Consider the following 24,705-nt stretch of genomic DNA (forward strand, 5'->3'; position numbering starts at 1 on the left):
TCCTAGCTTCAAGATCCTATTACCTTCATGGTGCCACTACAGACCTCTACAAAAGGCTGTCAAAGAAACAAGCTGTCTGACAAGGACCTTTCCACACAGTGCAGAGGGAAGCTTTGGGCTCATCTGGGCATCAGAGGGCAGAGGAGAAGATTCAGGGTTGTCCACACAACATATTGCCCCATGCACACTTGCAGCTTATGGTTCAGATGCAGAGGGGCTGTGGAAAAGGCTGTGGAATTTGCTGCAGTGACCACCTTGCAAACAGAGCCTGTGCCTGCCCTCCCACTTCCACACTGTCTTCTGCTGGAAAACAGAAAGGAAGGAAGATGTTACCCCCCATAACAAACAGTCACAGCTTCCGCTAGAAAGATGCTAGCCAAAATACTGGACTAAATCCCAGGAAACAAAATTTTCCCTCCTCTTTCCTCCTCTGCTTCCAAGCATCTATCACCGGGTTGATTCTAGCCATGGAAAATTTGAAGTTTATCAATGTGAGTGGCAGCTTTACACTCAGGAAACAACCGTATGCATTAGCTTAATGTGTATAAAATATTTTATCCTATCTCCCTTTGGAAATAGCTGGATCTGGTTTGTTAAAATCTTCTGAACAAGTCACCCAAAGGAATTGACACACTGAGCAGGGGGAATTAGAATACAGGGGATTTTTGCTGGAAGTGTTGAATAATTTTATGCAAAAGGTGCTACCAATATTACATACAAAATCTGTGATTATCTTTAATCTAAGTTTATAGAAATACTTCAAAAATAATTGCTCCTTCATTTGCCTGACAAGCCAGGTTCCAAATCCTGTTTCCCTGGCAACAGCTGAGGACATTAAACTGCAATATGCGCAGGGAAGAAAAGGAACGGGAATGGAAAATTACTCCAGAAAGTTAGCTAGAAGGATTTGCAGAGAGAAGCAAAAATAAGAACGGGCAAGCAGGCACACATCAATAACTTTAAAGATCAAATATTTCATCATTCTGATAAAATTAGAAATTCTCTATTACATGAGAAATCAAAGGCTGAGCTGGTATCTGCTGCTGTCGCTTTTATCACCCGGGTGATTTGTTGCTGCAGTTAGAGATAGGTGCCAAAACAGTCCCGGGCTGCTTTGGAGGGGCAGAGAACCTGGATGCTGGGCGCTTTCCTCCCAGGCAGTGCTAGCCAAGGCGGGCTAAGTCACTTCAGAAGTGGCCTCTGATGTCCTGGGTTAAAAGTAGTAAAGCTAGTAGAGCTCTGCAGCACAGTTTCATAGCATGGCACTGACTTTGCAGCGGGGCCTCTCTTGGTTCTTCATTTCTAATAGCTTGCAGCCCCAAATTTACGAAGGCTCGCCTTGACCTGAAATTTCATTGGACTATTGCCAGATTTTTCCAGCTGAAATATTTCTGAAAAATCACAGGACAACTGAATAAAGGCTTTCAAAAATTATCAGGAGTGAAGAACTTTACAAGAAAATGAGACGAAAACAACCTATTTCCTGGTCAAACGAGAGCAACAAGTGTTTCCTACTAAGAATCACATTTTTATAATGGGCAAAATGCTTGACTTTCCCTGTCAGTGTGACCAGTATTAAGAGGAGAATATTAGTGCAGAGCAGTGGTACAAGAACTGCCCATCATTCAGACACCACTACCAATTAACTGGAAAGACAAAACTGCAAGAACGTGACTTGTCTGAGAATCAGACACGAGCTGGAGCCACTGAGATGATTTATGCCCATTAGTCTCAGTGCTCGGATCTGCTCACTGAATAAAACCCAAGGAAGCTTCTAAAACTGTGGAAGTAGCAGTTATTTATTGAAACATTTATTGTGCCTGTAGTATGTTTCTCTACTGATCAGTTTAGGATCAATCTCATTCTTTTATAAATTATACTTGTCCTTAACGTCATTTCACATCAAGAGTGATCTCAGGCTGATGTGGCTTATTCACTGCCCTATCCCCAAGTGCACGTAGGTGCCCTGGATTACTCTCAGTGCCAACTGTCCTACTCAGCCTAGGGCTTTCCTCTAGGCTTGGCAACACCAGTAGTCAGATTTCGGGTATATGGCCCTCTGCAGCTATTAGCCACAGCCAGTTGATACAGGGGAGGAAAGAGGAATGAAATCCGTCATGGCAAGGAACAAGTGGCTCTAGGTTTTTTTGCATTAGCAGGTAGCGCTATTAATCGTGCTAGAGGGGCTAATTGCTGATTCCTCCCGTGCTGTAGTCTGTGACTGTGACGTTTTATCATCAAACTGTTTCGATTACATTTTGTAGGAACTAATAAAAAGCAGCAAGTGCTACAGAAGGGGCCAAACTCCCCTAGATCATAATTCTTCTTTCAAGACAGATTCCTGTTGGCACACATGCCCTTCCTCTGTGGAATTAGAGGAAGGGTATCAAACCTGATCCCTGAAAAGAAAGATCACAGGCCTGCTTAAAAGAACAAAGCTAGTGGCCATGGGTCCTTAAAAGGGGTAGAAAGAGCTGCCTTATGGATTACTCTGCAGCTGGGAAGCCAGTTAGATGATACCTTGCTGTTGATGTGAAATCGCCTGGGTCCTCAATTCTGTGATCTAAATATGATTCTGGGATGTTAGGAATAGAAAGGAGGGGCTGCGGATGGTGCTATCAGAGCTGAGATTCGTGCTGCTGCCAGAGCATCAACAGCAGCTTGGTCCAGACCACCAGCTCCTGCAAGCAGGACAGCAGGGCAGCAAGGACCAGCAGGTGCCCATATCTGCTCTTATCTAGTGTATATTACTAGGTGAGCTGAAGCCATCCACTGCCTCCAGCACGACCAGTGATGCCCTTTCTAGGAAGATGAAGGAGCTTTCTGCTCTGTTTATTAACAGCCTTGGGCAATTGCTAAGTGGCCAAGTTCTGCCCTTAGTTTCAAATCGATATTGACTGAGACAGTTTCACCAAATTGATTTTGTTTCCTTGGCTTGCACTTTTTAAACCTTAAAGGCTGTTCCGAATTCCTTAGAGAGGGCATTTAGATAAGCAGGTGCTATATTTGGAACAGCAATATGTGAAGTCATCTGCAGAAGAAGGTGACAAGGTTTATCCTTTGGTCTTATGGAAATCTATTTCACAGGCAAAGAGTGACCCTTGGGAAAGGTCTCTCCCCTCCACACGTCACTATTACAATAGAAGGTCTCATTATACCAGGGAATGACTTTTTTTCAGTAATGGTCTTCATTCTAGAGTTTTATGCAATCATTTAAAGAATGTTCTACTGCTTCAAAGAGAACAAACAAGATTTCTGATCTGATTTCATTTCTATGGAAAACCGCTGCCAAGAAACGGGAGAAATTTGATGTACTTGTAAAAAAAATAGTGCTGATGCTATTGATAGTGTTGATAGTATGACAGTGATTTCTATTTGCTAGAGTTTCCTAAGTGTCCATGGCTGCATGTGTCCATTACTGCAATCTGGACCCTACAATAAAAATACAGAAAAGAGACTTAGCAGAGAGCAATTTTTTATCCATCAGGCTGGAAGACAATTAGTATGAAAACTTATCTTACAAATGCTGACACCAGAGGTTTGAATTAGGTCCCTGATCTCTGTATTATTTAAGGAGCCTTCACCATTTCCTTCAGCAGCAAATGGTGATAAACAGCCACAGGAGGAGAAGGAGAATGATAACATGATGGACACATCAGCAGCAGACTTCCAACCACAGCCTCTATCCATTCATCTTGCAGCTTCATAGGGATTTTCATAGGCTTTGGGAGGAAAAGAGAACTTAGAAATGAGGTAGGAAGACAAGGTCAAGTGGCAGACATTCTTTTCTTAACCTTTAGGGGAACCCCCAAGAAGAATCCATCCGAGTTTGGTACATTCCTTTAAGTTTTACTGTTTTTCTGTGATCTGCAGAGAGGTCTAGGAATTGAGAACTAGTTCCTGCCCAGCATCTATTACCAGCTAGAGCCCATCCATCACCTACGCCAAAATTATTTCCATTCCTTGCCATGACCTGAATCCTTTCTGCATCTGATCCACAGGTAGCTGTAATCAGGGAAACTTAAAGCATCTTAGTTTTTTGTTTTTTTTTTCTTTGCAATCCCCAGGAAATGGAAGATTTGATCCTATGCAGCAGTATCCGAAACAGTGCACCTAGGAGGCATTTCTTTGGTGCTGATCCCACTATTGGCATTAGGAACAGCAAAGTTTTTCCTAAACTGTGCGATGTTTATTTTAATCCAATGTGGCACCAGTTCTTCATGAGTCCTATGTTATTTAAAAGATCAGGGAACAGAGTCACAAGGTTTGAATCAAGACCATAGAATCATAGAATGCTTAAGGTTGGAAGGGGCCTCTAGAGGTCATCTAGTCCAACCCCAAGACGCATTTAAGATAGACTTTCACCACATCAGATTCACTGTTTCTTTTTTTAAATTGCTTTGTGCATAAGAAGACTTAAGTTTCCTTCTGGAGCAAAACACAATTAAGAAACAGAATGACACTTAACCTTTCCAGTCTAGTTTGAATTGATTGAAGTTTTAAAGCTCAAAAAACAATTTGAAATAAAACAAAAATATCCCCCTCATCTCTGATACTCATTATTTTTATAGACCTTTTAGACTACCAGCTTTGTAGTCTCTCCAAAGGCAAAAGGCAGTCTTTAGCACACGAACACTGCAGACCTGTTCAGAGAGACACTGCATCAAAAGGAAATGTCAATAAACAGAGAGGGACCCGGAGAGGTTCAATAAAGCAATTAACATTTATCATAAAACACAACTGTAGCATTTTGTAAAATCTAACTTAACCACGACAGCCTTAATACACACTGCATTATTCGTTTAATTGCAGTAAGAGGTATTCAGGACTGCTAAAAAAAAATGCTTTAGAGGCCAATAAAAGAGGAGGAGGCAAAAAGGAAATCTTAGTCAACTGAATTATTGAGCTGAATATTTTCATTTTCACCAGCATTTGAGTTTAGAAAGCTATATTAGCCGAAGTAAAGATGAAAGAGACTATGGCCAAACATTACTGTAGAAATAAATCCCACTATACACCCTTCGTAGGTTATTTCCAGAGTTTCTGGTAGACTACAGAGCTGCTGAGATCCTGAGAAATGTAGCAATTGCTGCCTGAAGATGCCACAATTCTCATCAGTTATTTTGTCAATATGAAATTCTGGTCAATGTGACAGTGGTAGCCAAGGGGACAGCAAGGCTGTCCAGGATTGCATTAACTTAGTTCAGCAGCTGGCAGCATCCACATAGTCCCATGTGAACATGAGGGAATTGGGGGATACGTGGCAGAGATGAGAAGCAAAACAGTGACTTTGTTTTACGTGTGCCAGAAAACAATCTTCTGCTTTAGTTCCAGAATAAAAAATGATGGAGGAAGAAGGATTCAATTAAGTGTTCAAAAATGTGTCACTCGAGCCAAGGAAAGTGTTTGATTTTGTTTCACTGCTGAAGTTAGTTACATTTAAAGTATAGGTTTATATTGAATATCACGTGGCAAATGCTGAAACAAAATATTGAAGAGAATGAAATACAAATATTTCATTCTCAGGCTCCTAAAATGAAATGCTTTGAATTTTGTGAAACTGTTTTCAATTTTGCTTCCCCAAAACTTTGGGCTTTTGGAGGGCAGGTGAAATGGAGGGATACATTGATCTGTCAGGAAAAGATACAGTTTTGAAAATTCCCGATGCTCTGTCAGAATTTTGTTGAAATTGAACTGTTTTCCAGAAACTTTCAATTTTAATGCATCTCCACTATAATAATGGAAAAAGCACTGTGTGGAAAGTTTTCTAGCAACCTTCAAAATGTCTTGTTGCACGCAAAAAGCTGTGTTCATTAAAGCTACATATTGAAGCATGGTATTAGGACCACCAGAAGTAGAAGAGAAAATGCTTCTGCAATTGGGCTTCTCCTCTGCCCCAGACATTTTTTTCTGTGATTCAGTTTAAGCACTTTGCCCACTTTTATTTTTCACAGAAACCTTCTTTAGGCCTTAGGATAGGAAAGACTTTATAACGAGCCATTATATTTTATTTGTATTATTTGAGGTCTGAATTGTACATTGCCCTGGAAAAATCATTAAGAAGAAAGTATTAATAGAGCTATCTAATGATACTAGCCAATTTTTATAAAACTTTCAGCATCAGTAGACATACCATTCCCTTTTTACAAAAAAAAAGAGTTATTAAATGCAAGAACTCTTAACACACAGTGTAAAATATAGCACTTTATAACAGGAACCTGACTGACAACTGGATAGTTTAATAAGGGTCTCCAAAATATTGCTTGCTTCAGCTTTGGTAATCCTTTCCAGTGGACTTTAAGACTCTTCGTTTACAAAGGAGAAGTTCCGCTGGTGAATATTTCTCCTGACAAACATGTTTACAACAAATGCAGAGGGAGATAGATAGGATAAGGGGGTTCTCATGTAGGAGAGCGTATGTCTTCTACTGGTGTCACGCAACAGGGTGATGGCCAACTGAGCAGGCTTCAGTTTCCGAGCAGATCGGGGCTTGGTGGCTATTGCTGCTAACTGAACATGACAGGTCAGGAGAGGAGCTCAGTCTTCCACGTTTTAGTGAACCTAGACCAGATCCTGTTTGTATGACCGCATTAGCCTCATGACTCCTGATCTCTCAATTATGCCCAACTCTCCACTCACAAAGGAATTTGGAACAAGGGCAACTTGAACAGTAATTCATTTATTCCTATAAAAGACCTATTTATGATGGCTTGGAGGCCAGCATCTTTTTTTAAATGCCCCTTAGCAGGGGATTACCTATTCTATTTCGATGTTGTAATGGTCTAAAAATATAGATGAGCTGTAGAAATTTAACCCGTGAATCCTTATGAGACCTAGAATTTTGGCAAGAAAAATGAAAACCATAGAAAATGTTGCCCATTGCACCTGGAAAATGTCTATTGTTCAGAGGGTAGGTGAAGAACTAGCTGTACAGGGAATGTGTGACCACAACGATGAGTAAGCCATGCTATATAGAAAGTGTACCAAGAGGAGAAGGTCACAGTGTCAAAGCCACACAAGAATTACTCACACTAGTCTTTAAAGGGAGAATGTTCCTGACTGATTTTTTTTCAGTTAGAGGGCTTTGTATTAGAGTCAATGTCTTAGATCTGTCATTATTCCTTCTGCAAACTTTGCTGTCATGGTTAAAATAAGAGTGGCCTCAAGAACCCTCCCTGCTTGTTGTCGGAGTCACAGAGGATTAACTTCCTAAAGAGGAGATGTATCCAGCAAAGCAGCACACTGGCTAGTTCTTCAGAACTCCACATGCTTCTTCCAGATTCTGGCCAGATGATGGCACTAAATTTTCATTAAAGAAGTGCTGGAGAAGTACTTGAGTAACCTTAGATGAAGAGCTTCATTTTGAAGATTAGTCTTCCTAGAATTAGGCATGTATGCCTGAACTAAAGCTATACTACAGCAAGCACTCAAAATAGTGTGTAGATTACTTGTGAAATTGAAGATAGATGATTTTAGCTAACTCATGTAACTTAGACCATGCCTGTTCTCCCTCTATTAGTATGTAATGATATGTATAATCAGGGCCATCATTTAGCTATGTCTCTCTAAGCTCTGCTGCCACTTAACCTTTCACAATGGCAAATTCCAATCTGTGGACTTCATTTTTTTGTGCACATTTGGCTAAAGGGTGCACAAAATTTGACCTCTAGTCAAACAACAAAGACTCATTTAAACCATCATCATTCTTTTGTTCAATTAAAATGAGATTTGTCTTCTCTTTACCATTCGTCATATCTGACAGCATTTACTCATCTAGCCGGTATGTTCACTGATATCCATGGGAGTCCCCATATGACAACTCTTTATCAGCAAGATAAAGGTATTAGAAATTGATCCTTGCATATACACCCCCCTATATTCCAACTGTTTTCTGCATTAAAACATTAAATACACATGAAATAAGACATGTAAGATTATCTGTATGAAAAAATCCTGAAAAATAAGAGGTTTTAAATAAGAGAACTACAGCATTTTGATCTGCACCTAATATGACTACCTTAAAAGCGTTGTTTCACAAATGGACTTTGGTATCTTGTCAACGTTTTTGAAGGATTCTACTAAAACACAGCATCCCTGGAACAGAACTCGGGATAAGAGAGACAGTATTTGCAGTTTTAATAGACTTAGTCATAGGAGCCTAATATTTCCTTAGAAGGTTTCTTTGTACTGTTAATCTTCCTCTCTTACTATTAAATATTATTCACAGTAACAAGCTCAGAATCAGGATTTCTCATTAATAACCAAAGTCCTCCTGCCTTTTACCTCCTCAGTATACTAGATGATGTGAACCCTTCCCCTAGCTGGTTACCTAACCCTTCCCACAACACTGTTGGAAGACCCTGGGAGCCGAGATTGATAAAGTTAGTCTGGGTGCTGAGCTTATTAAAGTGGTCCAGAGCCATGGGTGGGTGTCCAGTTGGGTTTGGACACCAACTACAGCAATGGCACAGGCAGGACTTCTCTCCATCTCACAAATGAGGCATAATAGGATTTGCTGCACAATGTGCTGAAGACTTCACACTTCATGAAAGAGAAAAGTGGGGTGGGACTAAGAATGGAGATGTGGGGATAGGACCTGCATTCACCTTTCGTCACATCACAAGGTCTCTCCTCTATGTCTCTCCATTGTGAATAACATGGATGTTTTCAGCTTAAATTCATGAGAAAATGCCTTTTGAAGGCTCCTACCCAGAGCCTCTAGAACAACAACAAGGAGATTTTTTTTTTCCTACATCCAACTATTTTTATTGTACATTTAACACAACCACAGTGGATATATTTCCTGGAGATTTTTCTGAAGCTGGCTGCCAAACGTACGGAATATTGTAACCTTAGGGCTCAAATGAACGTTGCTTTTTTATTATTCTACTCATAGAATAGGACAGCCCTTAAAAGGGAGCTTGAGAGTGGATATCCCAGGTCAGTCCATTTTCTGGTGCCACTCAGCAACTGTGAATTCCAATCATTGAAATGCTTCTTATGTGATTCCCAGTGGTTTTTCATAATGTATGAGAAGTCTTTTATCTTTATTACCTCTCTCCTCCTATTCAAAGTTTCCCAGTTGGTTTCTCTTTCTTTCATGAGCAAAGCTGGATCTTTATAAATCACTATGTGAAGAGAACTACCAAGAGAGAAATAAAGTCCAATATTGATACAGTGCATCAATTTCAGCAAAAATATTTATTGGCAACCATCTGACTAAGAAAAGAACAATAATAGATTACCTACTTATATTTGACTTAAGTTTCTGTTATTGCTATTATATTGGAAAACCTGTTAAGCCTTAAGGGACAGTTTCATTGCTCTCTGCCACAGGCCCTAATCTCCATAAAGAGAAGAGAACATAGTAGCCCCATATTTACAAGATTCAGTGAGTAGCATAACACTCTTCCAAAAATCACATGCTTCTGCCTTCTTTTTCCCCCATTATGCTAAATTCATTGTGTTTTTTTTTCTTTCCTAAAAAAAAAAAAAAAAAAAAAAAAAAAAAAGAGACTTTTTTGGGGTCTGTTAAAGAACATCTTTAAAGAGAGTCAGCCTTGACAGGTGATGTATGGAATGAATAAGAACGATCCAGGCTGGTAGTAACTCATGGGAGGTGGAAACATTTTATGCATCCATGAAGAAAAGTGCCTCAAGCCAAACACCTAGACATTTTCGAAATTAGTGGTCACTCTTGAAAATTTACCACTTCTTCGAAATTCTGTGCTTAATTGATTCATGCCACCTGTGATGGAATTGCTGAGAATGATGGTCAAAAGGTGACAGTGAGGTTGATTTTCCCTAATTTCTATTAATACCTTGATTTATGATTTAATTAACTAAATCACTGTATACTGAATCACTGTATACAATCTCTGTATGCAATCACTGATTTAATTAACTAAATCACTGTATACTTAAACAGAGCATGAGGAAGTTACGTGGAAATTAATGCACTAAACTGAAGATATTATAGAGTTGATGATACCTTTCCCTGTATGGCATTCTCCTCTCAGTCTTGCAAAGAATTTTATAGCTAAGTCACGGTCTATTAATTGTCCTTAAATAATGCAGATGAGATGGACAGACTTAAAAAGGAGGGAGTATAACTTGATCTAACTTATTTCTGAATTTTTTGATCAAAATCAACTCTGAAGGAGCCTGGGAATCTCAGCTCTAATGTTGTTGAGAATTGGAGGGCAATTGCAGCCACAGAAATAGCCCCGTGCCAGTGTAAATACCACCTGCTCTGCTGGGAATTCTCATCATTCACTTCTTGACATCCAGGGGCAGCTGGGCTCACACGAGGAACTTTGTAGAGCCGCGTTCCTGGCATGGACGGGCCGCAGGACTTCTCACTCCTCAAAGAAATGCAAAGACAGGAGTCCACCTTCGTGAACAATAACACAGCTGCAGGCTGTTAAAGCAGGCGGTGGTTAAGTAAGAAATAATAAATAACAGCACGTCCTGCCTGTTGCGGGGGAATGTGCTAGTGGGGGAGCTGGTAGAGCTGAGAGCCCCCAGGAGGCTTCATTTGTATTAGCAAAGGTCAAGAATCACCCTTGCAGTTTAAAGCTCAAGTATTTGGGTCTCGCTTTTTCAATGAGATCCTCTGAACCAAGAGGAAACACTGAAGAATTAGTCCAGAGGATTTTTCCCTTCCATCATGGACACTTTTGGCTTTGAGCCATATCTCTGCTTATTGCAGAGTTGGGTGAAAGAGTAAATGCTCCCTTTTCTGTCCTTCGTTGGATGAGTTTCAGCTTCAGACAGAGATATTTAGGGATTTTTTTTTGGTAGAGGCACCACATTCAGCTCCCACCTTAGAACATTGTCAAAAACATTTGCATTGCTCTGTAGGTGAATTCGAATCGATAGATATATTTACAAAAGCATTAATTCCCACCTAACTCAGATTTCCCTCTTCATAGTGGATCTATTCTTTGTCTCTGAACCTTTAAGGATATGGAATACAACAGAGCAGAGTGATTCTTCCTGAGGCAATCAAATTATTGATATTAACTCCCTGCCTTAATTAATGGAGGAAACAAATCGCAGTGTCTGCATACAATGAAATATTTTATTCAAATAATACAAAAAAATACAACACTACTTAAAGACTACCGAGACATTCTTGTTTCCTCAGTTATTAGTCTGGTTCCATATCAAATCTGAATCTAAAAGATTTAAAATAAAAATGTGAAATACTAGATTTATTTTATATGTGAACTATTTTTTTGTTTGGTTTTGTTTTTCCTTTGCTGTGAAGAGACTTCTCTGTGTTTGAAGAGCTTGGAACATGTTTCTGAAAACTTTCGACCTTTCCTCTTTCTTTCTTTCTTTTTTTTTTTTTTTTGCTTTTGTTTTTGCTTTTTTTTTGTTTGTTTTAGGAAAAGTTTTAAGGCCTGGAACATAATGACCAATGATTTTTAAGTCAAATATACATTTTCAAATGGTCCACAAAATACCCATAACTAGGCCATTTATATGCATCTGTGGATGCTACAAGGAAAAAGGCTCATTTGAGTCTCCAATTTATACTCTGCATTAAGTAAGATTTAAAACACAACTGACGATCTATAAAGATAATATTGGAAAGCATCAAAGTGATGCACATCCATGAATAACAAGAAGTAAGTTCAGTTTAAGCTGATGATAAAGCAAGCACTTTGTAAAAATATTCATTCAGTTCTGCTCCATAAAGCAGATTACCGTAATTTAGTTAACTAGAAGATATTACCTCTAAAATATTTTTTTCCTGACAAATAAGATCTTTTTACTCCCACATTTATCACCTTGAAAGGGGAGAAATCGAGAGCATGTGATTAACTTTAACAAAACAAACAGACAAACAAATAAAAAGGACCTGAAGGCCATAATAAGCCATCATGCAATAGGAGTTCTGTCATATTAATAATATGAGGATGATTTTGGTTGCACTGCTTATGTCTGCTTTTTCCAGCATTTTTGGTCTTTGCCTTGTTTAAGTTTCCTTTTTAGTTGATCTCTTTTTTGGATGCTTGGTGCACATTTGTCATGTATCAAATTACAACTACTTATCTGATTTCAGGGTCTCCTGTTCTGGTGTGGCTCCTGCCTGTCTCACATTACAAAGTTATGTGAAGATTTTAAGTTCCTCATATTAAATGTCATTCTCGAGGACAAGGTTCAGAAGCAGCCAATAATTTCATACACTCAGAGCCATAAAACCTTTTTGGTAGACTGTAAACTAAGATACGTCACCAAATTCAAACCACGAACTTAAATTCTCATAGAATAATATTAAATAATTTTATCAGAACAAGTGATTGTTTACTGATGAAGTCACATCATAATCTTCAATGGGAACACATTTGCAGATATCTTGCATACATAATCTTCCGAAATTTCTTTATCCCACAAGCAGAATCGAATGCCTAATGCAAATCATTTCCTGCAAACTTTTACTTACAGTTAAATGGGTTTGATTCATTACTTTTTGCTCCTTGTTTCAGTTCTCTTCATACAGGTATTCAAATAGAAGGTGTATTTATGCTTAAAGGTACAATGGGGCGAAAAGGATATAAGTTAAAGTTTTGTTTCTTTTCCTGTGTAAATTTAATTAAACTGCATACATTCCTTTCAGGTATTTGGGTATCTAAAGGAATGTTATATGTGGAATGAAACAGGGGGACTTGTATGCAAAAATAGGAAAAGGGTGTCAAAATGCTTCAAGGCTCCATATCCTCCTAAGTTTAGTTTCCTTTTTCTATTAAGTAAGGGCAACTTTCTAGGAATATGTTCAAGAGAGCAAAGAGTTTTGCTCTTTCAGTAGTGGGATTTATAATAGGAACCTAAGACAGACACATGTGGGAACACATCTCTGCCCTCAGTGATGGGTCTCCCATATCTCTACCAGACTACAGTGAAAAAAGCTTGCTGAAATCTCATTTTTCCCTAGTTTATTTTCTAGAGCACGATTTCCTATTGCTGGGCCAGCTTGCAGTTAAGACTACCTCACCTGGAGAGAGATGAGTTTTGAAGCTATAATGTAAAATTCATTAGGTACAGGTGCACCTAAAGAATTGAGTCCAAAGATGCAGCAGTGGTACATTTTTTGAACTCAGAAAACACCTGAATTACAGACAAAACTGTAGAAAGAATTAAACACATTTGCCTGTTACTGTTTGTTATTGGACGTGAAGTTTGATGCAAACTTAAATTTAAAGGAAATCAAGACCTCTGACCATTTGCACAAGTTTTTCTGATAGTTGGCAAAATATGATGTTCTGACACAATGTTCTTCAGCAGGTTCATGATGAAAAGAAAATTCAGTCTTGAGACTTTTATTGATAACTGCAGCTGGTAACACTTAGCTGTAAAACAGATTGTGCTCATTATTCACCACTAACTCTGAGGAAGAAGACAGCATTTTTCATATTGCACTTACAAGTGGTTGAAAATGAAATTCCTTGCTTTAAAGACATCAAAAACATTGAGTAATTTATGTACAAATATGTCTATAAGGTAAAGCAATAAATGAATGAAGTCTTACTTTTAAAATTAAACATACTTAAAAAATGAAGTAAAATCAATAACAAACTGGTCTCTTAGAGACTATTAATATTCTATAGGATGGGAAATAATGGGATTTTGGAAACTGCATATAACTAGACAAGAATAGTCCATCTAGAGGCAGGGGAGCATAAATAAATAAGAAAATCTATAATTAGCAACATTAGCAACATCTAGCAACTTCTCAATTAGGTCAGTCCCTCATATATTGGGGTTCAAGAATTCAAAAATATTAAGTGAAATGCAGCAATCCAAAACTAGTAACAAAGTTCTAGGAACATGTGCAGATTTGTCTCCAGATGTCAGTGTTCCCCGGGGATCAGTACTGGTTCCCAGGGGGCCCAGTACTGTTCAACAGGTTCATTAGTGACTTGGACGAGGGCACAGAGGGCACCCTGAGCAGGTTTGCAGATGACACCAAACTGGGAGGAGTGACCGACACCCCCGAGGGCTGCGCTGCCATTCAGAGAGACCTGGACAGGATGGAAAGTTGGGCAGAGAGGAACCTCATGAGGTTCAACAAGGACAAGTGCAGGGTCCTGCACCTGGGGAGGAATAACCCCAGGCACCAGGAGAGATAAGGGGCTGACCTGCTGGAAAGCAGCTCCACAGAGAGGGATTTGGGAGTCCTGGTTGACAACAAGTTAACCATGAGGCAGCAATGTGCCCTCGTGGCCAAGAAGGCTGATGGGCTCCTGGCTGCATGAGGAGGAGCGTTGCCAGCCGGTGGAGGGAGGGGATCCTGCCCCTCTGCTCAGCTCTGGTGAGGCCGCACCTGGAGTATTGGGGGCAGGTCTGGGCTCCCCAGGACAAGAGGGACATTGAGCTTCTGGAGAGGGTCCAACGGAGAGTGACAAAGATGATTAAGGGACTGGAGCATCTATCATATGAGGAAAGATTGAGCAAGTTGGGCATGTTTAGCCTGGAGAAGATTGAAAAGAGATCTGATCAATTTGTATAAGTGCATGAGGGGAGAATGTAGAGAGGATGGGGTCAAATTCTTCTTGGTGGTGGTCATTGATAGGACAAGGGGTAATGGGTACAAATTTAAACCCAGGCAGTTCCATGTCCATGTGAGGAAGAACTTCTTTCCTGTGATGATGCCACAGCCCTGGCACAGGCTGCCCAGAGAGGCTGTGGAGGCTCCTGCTCTGGAGATCTTCAAACCCGCCTGGATGGACCCTGTGCCCCTGCTCTGGGTGTCCCTGCTGGAGCAGGGCTGGACTGGATGGTCTCTAGAGACCCCTTCCAACCTCAACCATTCTGGCATTCTGTGATTCTGTTATTTTAAATGCCAGAACAGCATGCAGATAGACGAAGTAAGGACGTTTAGAAGACTGAGGACAAAATACAGCACTCTATTTAGAAAGGCTACCTCCAAAAGAGGTGGATTTTTCTGTTCCCTTGGCAGCGGTGGAGGCCTAAAGCACTGTCATAGAGTTGAATACTAGACACACAAAAAATGTAAGGCTTTTAAGTTGGTAAACCACTACATCAGTGACTGTCTAGCCAGAGTGGGACACTATCTATGGCTGGCAGTTTTTAAAAACAGGCTACGGAGCATCCTGAACAAGCTGATGCAGGTAGAATTGATCCTCCCTTATGGCAGGGAGATGACTGTGGAGGTCCCTGTCAATATTATCTTCCATCATCATCCCTCTAGAGATTTTTCACTTGAGCTTCACCTCACACCTTCCTTCCTGGCATCTAAAAAATTAGTTTCCAACTCATACATGAAGCCTTGGCCACCCTTATGCTTAAGAAATCATGGGACTTGACATAATGATGTGCATTATTTTCTTCCACTTGTGTCTTCCTTAGGCACTAGGTAATAGTGCATGCAAGCCTGTATACACCTAGCCTATATATACCTATCTTTTAACATAAGAAGTTCTCACTCTTCTTATGCTTTAAGCACTACCAAAATAAACATGGTTTGTAATGCATGCTTCCTAATCACATAGCCTCAGCACACATCACAAAGCCCTTTCAGAGCCATGATGCAGCTGGCAACCCCTGAGATAGTACAGTATCCTGAGGTCATACATTTCTTTCTAAAATAAACGTATGAGTAAATATCGAATAGTAACACTACCCTACATTTTGCCAATAGTTTTGAGGAGGAAATGATCTCTCAGATTAATGAGCAATTCTGCTCAAAAGTCCGAGCTATGATATAGTCTTATATTTTTAAACAACAGCTAGATCTGATCTAAGCTATTTCAATAACCTCAGTCATTAATAAAAATAAATAAATAAAAGGTAGACTAGTAAGAGGTCATATTTATCTCTGGTACCACTCCAGAAGCCAAGGGAATTCCTTGAAGTTCAGAGTGTCACACGGAAAGTACTGCAGGTCATCCTGCAAACTGCAAGGTATGACCGATGGAAAAAGCAATGCTATTTTCCTTTCCTATTTAGGAAACATTATACTAAGAAATAAGATACTACAGAATTGTCTATCTGAAATTGCCTGTTTATTATTATGTAACAATTGATATATCAGATCACCAACCAGTTTTACAAATCCAAATAAGACCACCTGCCTGCAAGTCCTCCAGAACTAAGAAATCACAACATTTTCTTTGGAAGATTGTTTTTCTCATACTGTAACCAAGTGACCACTATGTTTTACATGTGTATTCCTTAAAATGCAGTCAGGAATGAAATAGGCCGTACTTGGCTTTCCCAAAACCCCAAGTAAAAGTTAGGAGATCACCCGTCCATCCACTAATCCAGATTCATCAATATATATATATGTGTGCTTATGTATATACAAACATGCATAAGAATTTCCAGAGTAATTCCTTTATTTTAAATGCTGATGCTAATTATGAAATAGTTCCTAGACCCCCAAAGTACATTCTGAATAAATAGATGATGACTTATAGAACAGAATTCTTAAGTACTTCTAAAAATTAACCCTCCCCATCCCTCGCCCCCACATACACAGGATTATATCCAAGGGATTTCCTTCGATATAATTTACTACAAACAATAAAAATAAATAGTTTGTAGTCCTTTTAGAAAAATGCATCTAAAATTTCTCTTTCACTCGTGTATTTCTGCATTTACACTCCACAATTAGGGCTACTTTTTACTCGTGATGACGAACGGTCCCTACTCTGACGTTATCAGCAAGTGGTAGCATTTAACCCGTAGGAGTTTCTGCTGCTCTTCAGGATCTTCGACCCAAGTTCTGTGCTTCTAGAAGAACACCCCACTCTCCAACAAACTGAGAACCGAGTATTCCTGGGGTAGAGGATTTACAGGAGCTGCTAATTCCTGCTCTGCCACTGCAGGTATGTGTCACCCTGTTCACATCACGCATCAATCATCTGCTGTGATGAAATATAATCCCGCTGTTTTAAAAAAAGAACTCTGTAACCGTGGGGATATTTTGGCAGAAGTGCTTGACATATTTTCCATGGGCACAAACCGCTCCTGGTTCTATTTAAGTCTCCGCAGCTCTCTTGCCTGGCCATTACTCGCTGGGGAAGTTCATTCACCAGGTAGGCAGCAGGAGAAGTGGAGAAGCCACCATGGCAGCAGACAGCAAGCCGGCTCCCGAGGCCAAGCCGAGCGCTGCTCCCGGGAAAAGGGCCGTCCACAAGATCCGAACGGCCAGTCTCGTGGTCAGCTTGGCACGAGGCTGGCAGCAGTGGGCCAGCGACCGCAACATCAGGCAAGCGCAAGAACCCTCCGGGTGGGTACCCAACAGGGAAGACTCATCGGCTCAGCCGCTGCCAGAAAGACCGCAGGAAAAATGGTCCATAGCATCTGCTAAGGGGCATCAGGTGAGAGACGATGAAACGTCCTCGGCAAAGGAATCGGTGACAATAGGAGAGGATGAAAAAAAATCAAGGGAGTCAGATGAAGCCCTCAAAAAGCTGAACATAAAATGCAAAGAGGTTTCCAAAACCGTTGTCAGTAAAGCTTATGAAAGGGGAGGTGACATCAGCCTCCTCAGCGATAGATATGAACATGACAATAGCAGCTCAGAGATGATAAAGCTGAAAGAAGAAGCAAGCGCTATCGACAAAGTTCTTAGTGGCAAATTATCTCCAACGCTGAGGAGAAAGTGCTCAAACCTGGTGTCAGACCTGAGCAAGAGCTGGAAAGTGATGGAACAAGAGGACAAGGTTCCTAAGCAGGAGCTGCTGCTTAAGTGCCAGGAGGACAGCATGGATACAGCGGACAGCGGCTATGGAGAAGCAGAGGATAGAGTTGAGCTAGAAGACGGTGACCAAGAGAAAGTGGCTGCTGTGAGGATTAAACAACCTGCACCGTCTCTGTAAGTAAAACACCTTCACTGTAGTGTCATAAACTGTCTTCATGAGGAGGAAGGGCAATGAGATAAGGAAATGAGGTTCATATCGCTCTGCGCTTAAGCGGTTAGAGCCAACATCATCTGACTACAGCCTTGGCTTCTGTACAATACATACATACAGACACAGGAAGTTTTATTTGGAAAATGTTGATTATATTTAATTTTGATGCTGGTTTTACTGATTCATCTAAAGCACTACTTCTTAATATTTTAGTCTACATTTAAGATTAATAACGTTTCTTTCTGATCAGGAGCCCAAAGCTATTCATTTATTTTAGGAAATGGCAAGTCTAAGGCACGGTACTTGAGCAAAAATTTCCAAATACTTATTCATCATTTTGCTTAATATAAACTGTGAATATCATTTGAAGCAACCCATCCAGAATGTCCAAATGAGATATTACAGCAATTGCTCTTAAATACATCTTAACAAAAGCTGGTTTCTCTGGTTCACTATGGAGGCTTTTCAGGAGTTTGGAATTCATCAAGTCAAAGCATGGAAACCAGCATAGGAGTCAGGACCTTAATCAAACAGTATAAAGCATCCAGCCTGGCTGCTACATCTGAAGGATTGATCTATAATACGCCGCTATAAATCATTTGTGAAAAGAGCATTTGAATATTTACTGGATTTCTAACATTCAAAGTTTCTCTGTGAGTGTACTACCAAAAGAGTCTGTTAATTGAATATGTTGTTACAAATTGCTTCCCAGCAAAAAAAAAAAAGTTCCTGACATGTGGCAGATTTTTTATACCTATAATTGTTGTGAAGAAAACAGAATGAGCAGAGTCTGTTATTCCTTATCCACACAATTACTACAGGTTCCACTCAAGGGTATGAATTAAGCAGCAATCAAATCTATAGCACACGAGTTTTGAGTAATATTTTTCAGCAAGAGGTGCTTGCTTGCAGATTACAGCTCAACAGCAGCTGCATGTTAAATTTGGAGCCCAGGTAGTAAACAAGTTCACCTACACACACATAGTCCTTGGGAATCCTCCTGGAAGAGCAGAGGAACAGCAAGTCCCACAGGGGATCAGCAGGCCCAGGAGATGTTCTCCTGTTTGCTTCCCTGGGGACATCTGGCAGGACAACCCTCCTAGCTGATGGCCACCACCAGCTGTCTTGTCAGCAGACTTGCCAAGGGGCAGTTGCCAAAGCAGCTCATGACTCCTTCCTTCTAGGAAAGGATAAAAGGATTCCGACACCCAAGACGGAAAAGGGGCACCTTGTAAACTCATGTGGTTGGTTCCAGCCTGCTCTTTTACAAACTTTGCAATCCCCTAGAGCAGAGACAGCAGAAACCGATGTGTGGCCAAGTCTGAACTTGTATCTGCCTCAGAAAGCTGAATAAAATGTCTGATTTTAAGAGTGGGATGAAGGAGGCTGTGAGGGCTCCATGGAGACTCGGGCACACGTTCTCCCACGAGCTGGGACAGCAACGTAACCTGAGGGGAGCGGGGAGGGAAGAGTCTGGCGCCAACATGGCAATTCCCACCAGGATCCATCCGCACAGCAAGGCCTGAACCCCCGCTGCATCCCCAGCGCACGTGCAAACCGGGCAGCTGGAGAGGAGAAGGATTTCTCACCAACTCCATTTGTACGTAGGGGACTAGCAAAACAGCAGGGACTGGAGGATCAGGGCCAACGTCTCTACACGATATTCTGATCACTATTATCACTATTTCGAAAATGAGAAACTGGAGCTAACGTGGATGGAAATGCCAAGAAAGACTCACTGATCGGTCTGCACTCAGACAGACGTGGCCATTGCTGTGGCTTGGGCTCTGCTTGCTGCAGATTAATACTTACCATGGGCAGCATCCATTTACTAAGGCGGGCACGTATTTCAAGCATGTTTTACAACAAATATCTGAACGTGTCAGATTGGGAATGAGAACAACACTTTGCTATGGAACCAACTGCCCGATCATCTCCCACAAGGAATAATCCCTTAACAGTCAAAATGAAAAAGCTCACCAATAACCTAGGGCTTGACCATTTCCTCTTCATTAGTTTTGGAAGAGACTGTGTTCATGGTCCTTTGACAGAAATTAAGATCTCACAAATGCAGATTTTCTCAAATACAGTGGAAGAAGAAGATATATTTGCAGCAGTTATCTGTAAATAACCTCAACTACAACAAATTGCTTCAAAACACCGTAGGAGAAACAAAATTGCTGTATTTCTGCTAAGCTTCACATATGTTTTCCCCATATATATAATTTTTTCAGGCTGCTACTTTTTTTTCCACTTTTTTTTTTTTTTTTTGTAATTCTTTTTGAAGAAGATTAAGCCAATCTCCCATTTTTCTTTCCTATATCCCAGGAAGGGCCAGCAACTTTTTTCTCCTCTCAAGAGCACGTTCATCCTTTGTAGCTGTAACGCTTGCTGGAAATCAGGCTGCTTCCTTAGTAGGCTGCATGTTAACTCCTACAAGCCTAAGAAATATTATTTCGTGTCCATTTAGGAGACTAAGTATAGTACAGAGCCTGGGCAATGCAGTCCTGCAGGTTAAGGGTGAATTCAGGGTTATGATTTTGGTTAACACTGGGGCTTTTGGGGTTGTTACAGGTAAATCACTTGTTACAGTAGGTTAACGTTCACAAGCTTCACAATTGATATGCTAGGTGCTACACGGACTTGACAGATTGGATAAATATGCATATATATTGATACATATGTTTAACATTAATAAGTTCAACAATAGTGAAAGTAACATTTTTTAAATTAGAAATTGGTAAACTACAATGTGCCTTAAATAAAAGCTTTTTTTTTTTCTTCTACAACCACATAGGCATATAAATTAAAAGGGAAAAGAAAAATGGTGCTAAGATTTTAAGATTAGAGTTAAAGACTGAAGCAAGAAGAGATAGGAGAGAATAATACTAGAATAATAGGCTTAAAAGTAAAAAGAGTAAAAATAGTAAAAAGAGGTAACAAAATCCAGAGGGAAGCCATCTCAGTGTCTTAATTTCCCCCTTAGCTGCCTGTCGCTGCCCTCACTGCTGCTATCTGCTCATCACCTGCCTTGAGATGGTTGGACTCTTGGAAGAGTTTCTTCCATTCTTTTTTTCTTCACGTTGATCTCTTCCCACATATTCATTCGAGGCAGTGATTTATCTTGTCTGCTTGAAATCATGCCGTGATATTGCTACAAAGCTCAGGAAGGTACCTGGAGTCTTTCATCCTTTGACAGATTTCAGGTTCCGGGCAAAAGTTTGGAAAAATGGGTTTTCCCCGCTCACCTCCATTGATGCCTTTTCCCTTAAACCAAACTTCTGCACAAACCGGAGCGTGGAGGACTAATTAGCCCCAGGGCTAATTTAGACTTAATGAGCACATGCCATCTAGCGGTTAGCAGCTGCTCTGCTGTGAATAAGTCACTAAGATGAGTGGCAGAACCGCAAAATTAAATATGATGCAACCCTAGACTCACACGCCGTTATTTTTTCCTTTCAGCGCCAGCAAATTTACTGAAGAAATAAGCAGGAAAGCTCACAGGAAATACAGCCCCGTGAACAGCCTGAGAGAGAGATGGCAAGACTGGACGGAGCAGCACCTCCTCACGCAGAAGCTGAACCCCTTCAGCGAGGGCTTTGACCACCAGCTGGCCATGTCCACGCGCCTGCACAAGGGAGACGAAGGCTACGGCCGCCCCAAGGAGGGAACCAAGACGGCGGAAAGGGCCAGGAGGGCCGAGGCCCACATCCACCGGGAGATGCGAGACCTGTGCTTCATCATCGCCTCCATCGGCAGGCCCCGGCGCGACGGCAAGGTCCAAGTCACCTTCGGGGAGCTCTTCGACAGATACGTTCGTATTTCCGATAAGGTTGTTGGGATTCTCATGAGGGCCAGGAAACACGGCCTGGTGGACTTCCCGGGGGAAATGCTGTGGCAAGGCAGGGATGACCACGTCGTTATCACGCTGCTAAAATAAGCAGGTTCCAAGCACGGCTTAGCTCAGTTAAACTTTGTCCTTCTCTTGCTACTAGATTTGCTCATTTGAATCCAAGATCTTCCTCCCACACACCCACACAAAAAAGATATTCCTTGTCTAAAAACGCATTTTCAAATTATTCCTTGATAAATCAAGCATCCCAGTGGATTTTCCTCTGTACCATGCGATTTACAGGACCTAACAGTTTAATAAGTTTTTTTTTTGTCTCATAATTAAGGGAAAAATCTATATGACATATAAGCAGATGAATATAAAAAAAACTAATAGCAACTCAAAATAGCTACAAATTAATTCCAATTTTTGTTTGTTCTTACACACAAGTTCCTCCCAACTAATTAAATTGCGATTTCTCATAAGTCATGCCAGATCAGAAGCTGAATAAGGACATAGACCAAGTTTTTGATTTGTGAAAATCAGCTAGTGTGCATATTTTCTTAGTAATATACTTAAATAAATGCAAGAAAGTTTATTTGAACACAGAACAAAGGATAGCACATCGCATTCCTATTATATGCAAACAGAACTGTAGTATTATCTTGTGGTTATTATTGACAAAGCTTTCTCATATATATCTACAACTAAGGTAGAATCCTTTTTTTATATAAGAGACTTTGTATTTAATGTATTTATGTCATAATTTATTAGAAGGCTTCATATTTATACTGATGGCTGATGGAAAGAAAACAATGCAGACAACCAACAGAATATAATATGAACTATGAAAACCACCCCCCAAAACCTTCCTCTTCAGTAATATGCAATGTATATGTGTATATATATATATACATATATGCATATCTATGTTTCTTAAAATTACAGAGAGAAATAATACATAAGATAGAAAAATATCACCTTGTTGTACTGTTATTTATAGTATACGAGCAACATCTTCCATTGGAACATGCTTCAAAGTGAAAAGATGCATGAGCCCCCCAAAAGAAGCTAGCTTTAAGGGGACTGGAATTGCACATTAAGAAAACATGAAAAAAATATTGATTTTAGAGTATTTGTCATTTGAAGCAATGCTGCATTCTTATATTCCAGTATTACTGAAATATTTCCTTTCAGTTCAGGTAGTGTTGAAGGTGAAGAAGAGTTAATGAACAACATATCTGTATGTATACCTGTATGTCTTAAAATTATAAACAAATATGAGACCTCTGAGGGTGTATAATGCTTACTGGATTAAGCAGATCATGATTACTCTAAACCTTGACTAAAAAAATTCTAGTAAAAAAATATGTTTTGTACGTTGAGCATTTGTTTCACAGCAACACACTTAGGCAACTAATTTGCTACATGAGAAATAATTTTTAAAATAAGATTCTTTCAAACTGAAAGATCAAATATCTTTCTTATAGAAGAAAGGACAATTAATGCTTAGCTTATATCGTATACTTGCTTAACTGGAGTACAGGTACTCCATTTTGAAACTCCCAATGAACGTATGAGTTATATAATTTATAAGTTAATGACACTAACATGCCTATTGTAAGACTTCATGTAAAACATTAATATTATAGGCAGAGCTATATGTTGTGAAACGAGATAAAAGCTTGAATTAAAGATGGATTCAATGGCAACTGTCTACCAAGATTCATTTCTACTTCTCTCAGATTACTCAATCCGACACAGTATCCCTGCACGCAACATTGACATATCAGAACATTTATATGCATCATATTAACCTTATTCTTCATATCTTTGTATAATTACTATTACAGCAGAATAAATTGTCTTGAGATTTGTGTGTCAAAAGAATACTTGAATAATAATATTTAAGTAAACCAATAAATATTATTTGATTATGTCTTTGGTTAATACTCCCACTTACCAGGCCAAAAAAAATCATTCATATTCAAGAATTTAAACATTAACACGTTGTTTCAAAACATAAGCACCTTCTTCTGTCACAAGTAGTTAAAATATTTTCCTGTGATGATTTCTGTCCACAGTAGAAGATACGAGACTACACTGAAGTGAAACACTGTTTTCATGCTAAAAACTTGTCAGAAGTATCATACTCTAAAGTGGTTAAATATTAATTAAATTATCTTACATTTATGTTCACAAAATTCTCATCCTCTCCTAGGGCAACACATCCTTTTCAGTGTTATTTTTGCAAGTAATTTAAAGCCCAAGAACACCTCATTGTTTTATGAAGAATCACAACTCCTTCCAAAGACATTAGACAGTAGAAGCAACATATTTTTGTATGGTAATATCCTAAGAGGAAGGTGTCACCAACAGATCCCTTTGAATATTAAACACGTTTACAGCATGTACTTGGAAATTCTGCTCTGAAGTCTGCACTGGGTTTTAATGAAGCTTTAGGGAAACACTGTGAACAAACTTGCATTTGGAAGGACAAAAAGGAGATGAAAAACTCCACCTTCCAAGCTCACAGCCTTCAGCCACCTGCATATATACACATTTGACCACAGTAACCGTAAGGTAGGTCAGCTCTCCCTACCAGTTTTGTCGGGAATGTGGAATTCCGAGTGCTGCCCCTTTATCTTTTGCTAACCAAGCCCTTCAAAATGACAAAAGAGCGACGAGAAAGGAGGGTGCCAATGGTCACCACCAGAGACAGGAGACAGGGAACTTCCCTGGGTTTTCTCCACTGTGGAACGTTGCAGGGAGAACTGAACTTCCACTACTGCTCTATTCGAACGCGTTTGGCAACAGAAATGAGCACGGACATGGACATACCACTGATCTCACTAACCTCAACACTTCACGTAACTGATGCCTTCTGTGTATCAGATAATTGAGACATTTGTACACTTGTACTTACCATGTAGTATAAAAACAAAATTGTATCTGTAGAGAAAGGTAATATTAGACCAACTGATT

At 39.9% G+C, this 24,705-nt stretch overlaps 1 protein-coding gene across 1 annotated transcript; it reads left to right on the plus strand.

The window, feature by feature from the left end:
• Positions 1-17,030: 17,030 nt before the first annotated feature.
• On the plus strand, positions 17,031-21,828 carry ABRA (actin binding Rho activating protein). Its single transcript, XM_010219249.2, has 2 exons — positions 17,031-17,851; positions 21,351-21,828. The coding sequence occupies exons 1-2, from the start codon at positions 17,100-17,102 to the stop codon at positions 21,826-21,828; spliced, it is 1,230 nt and encodes a 409-aa protein (XP_010217551.2). The 5' UTR covers positions 17,031-17,099.
• Positions 21,829-24,705: the final 2,877 nt, after the last annotated feature.

This window comes from Tinamus guttatus, unplaced genomic scaffold (assembly GCF_059628265.1).
Source record: "Tinamus guttatus ecotype Peru unplaced genomic scaffold, ASM5962826v1 Tinamus_guttatus_pri_ptg000659l, whole genome shotgun sequence".
Taxonomy (NCBI): Eukaryota; Metazoa; Chordata; class Aves; order Tinamiformes; family Tinamidae; genus Tinamus; species Tinamus guttatus.

Bases quoted from the DNA above. Each gene is read 5' to 3' on its own strand.
- ABRA (XM_010219249.2), top strand. From the start codon at position 17,100: ATGGCAGCAGACAGCAAGCCGGCTCCCGAGGCCAAGCCGAGCGCTGCT. The intron at 17,852-21,350 runs GTAAGTAAAACA...TTTTCCTTTCAG, and splicing joins AAACAACCTGCACCGTCTCT to CGCCAGCAAATTTACTGAAG.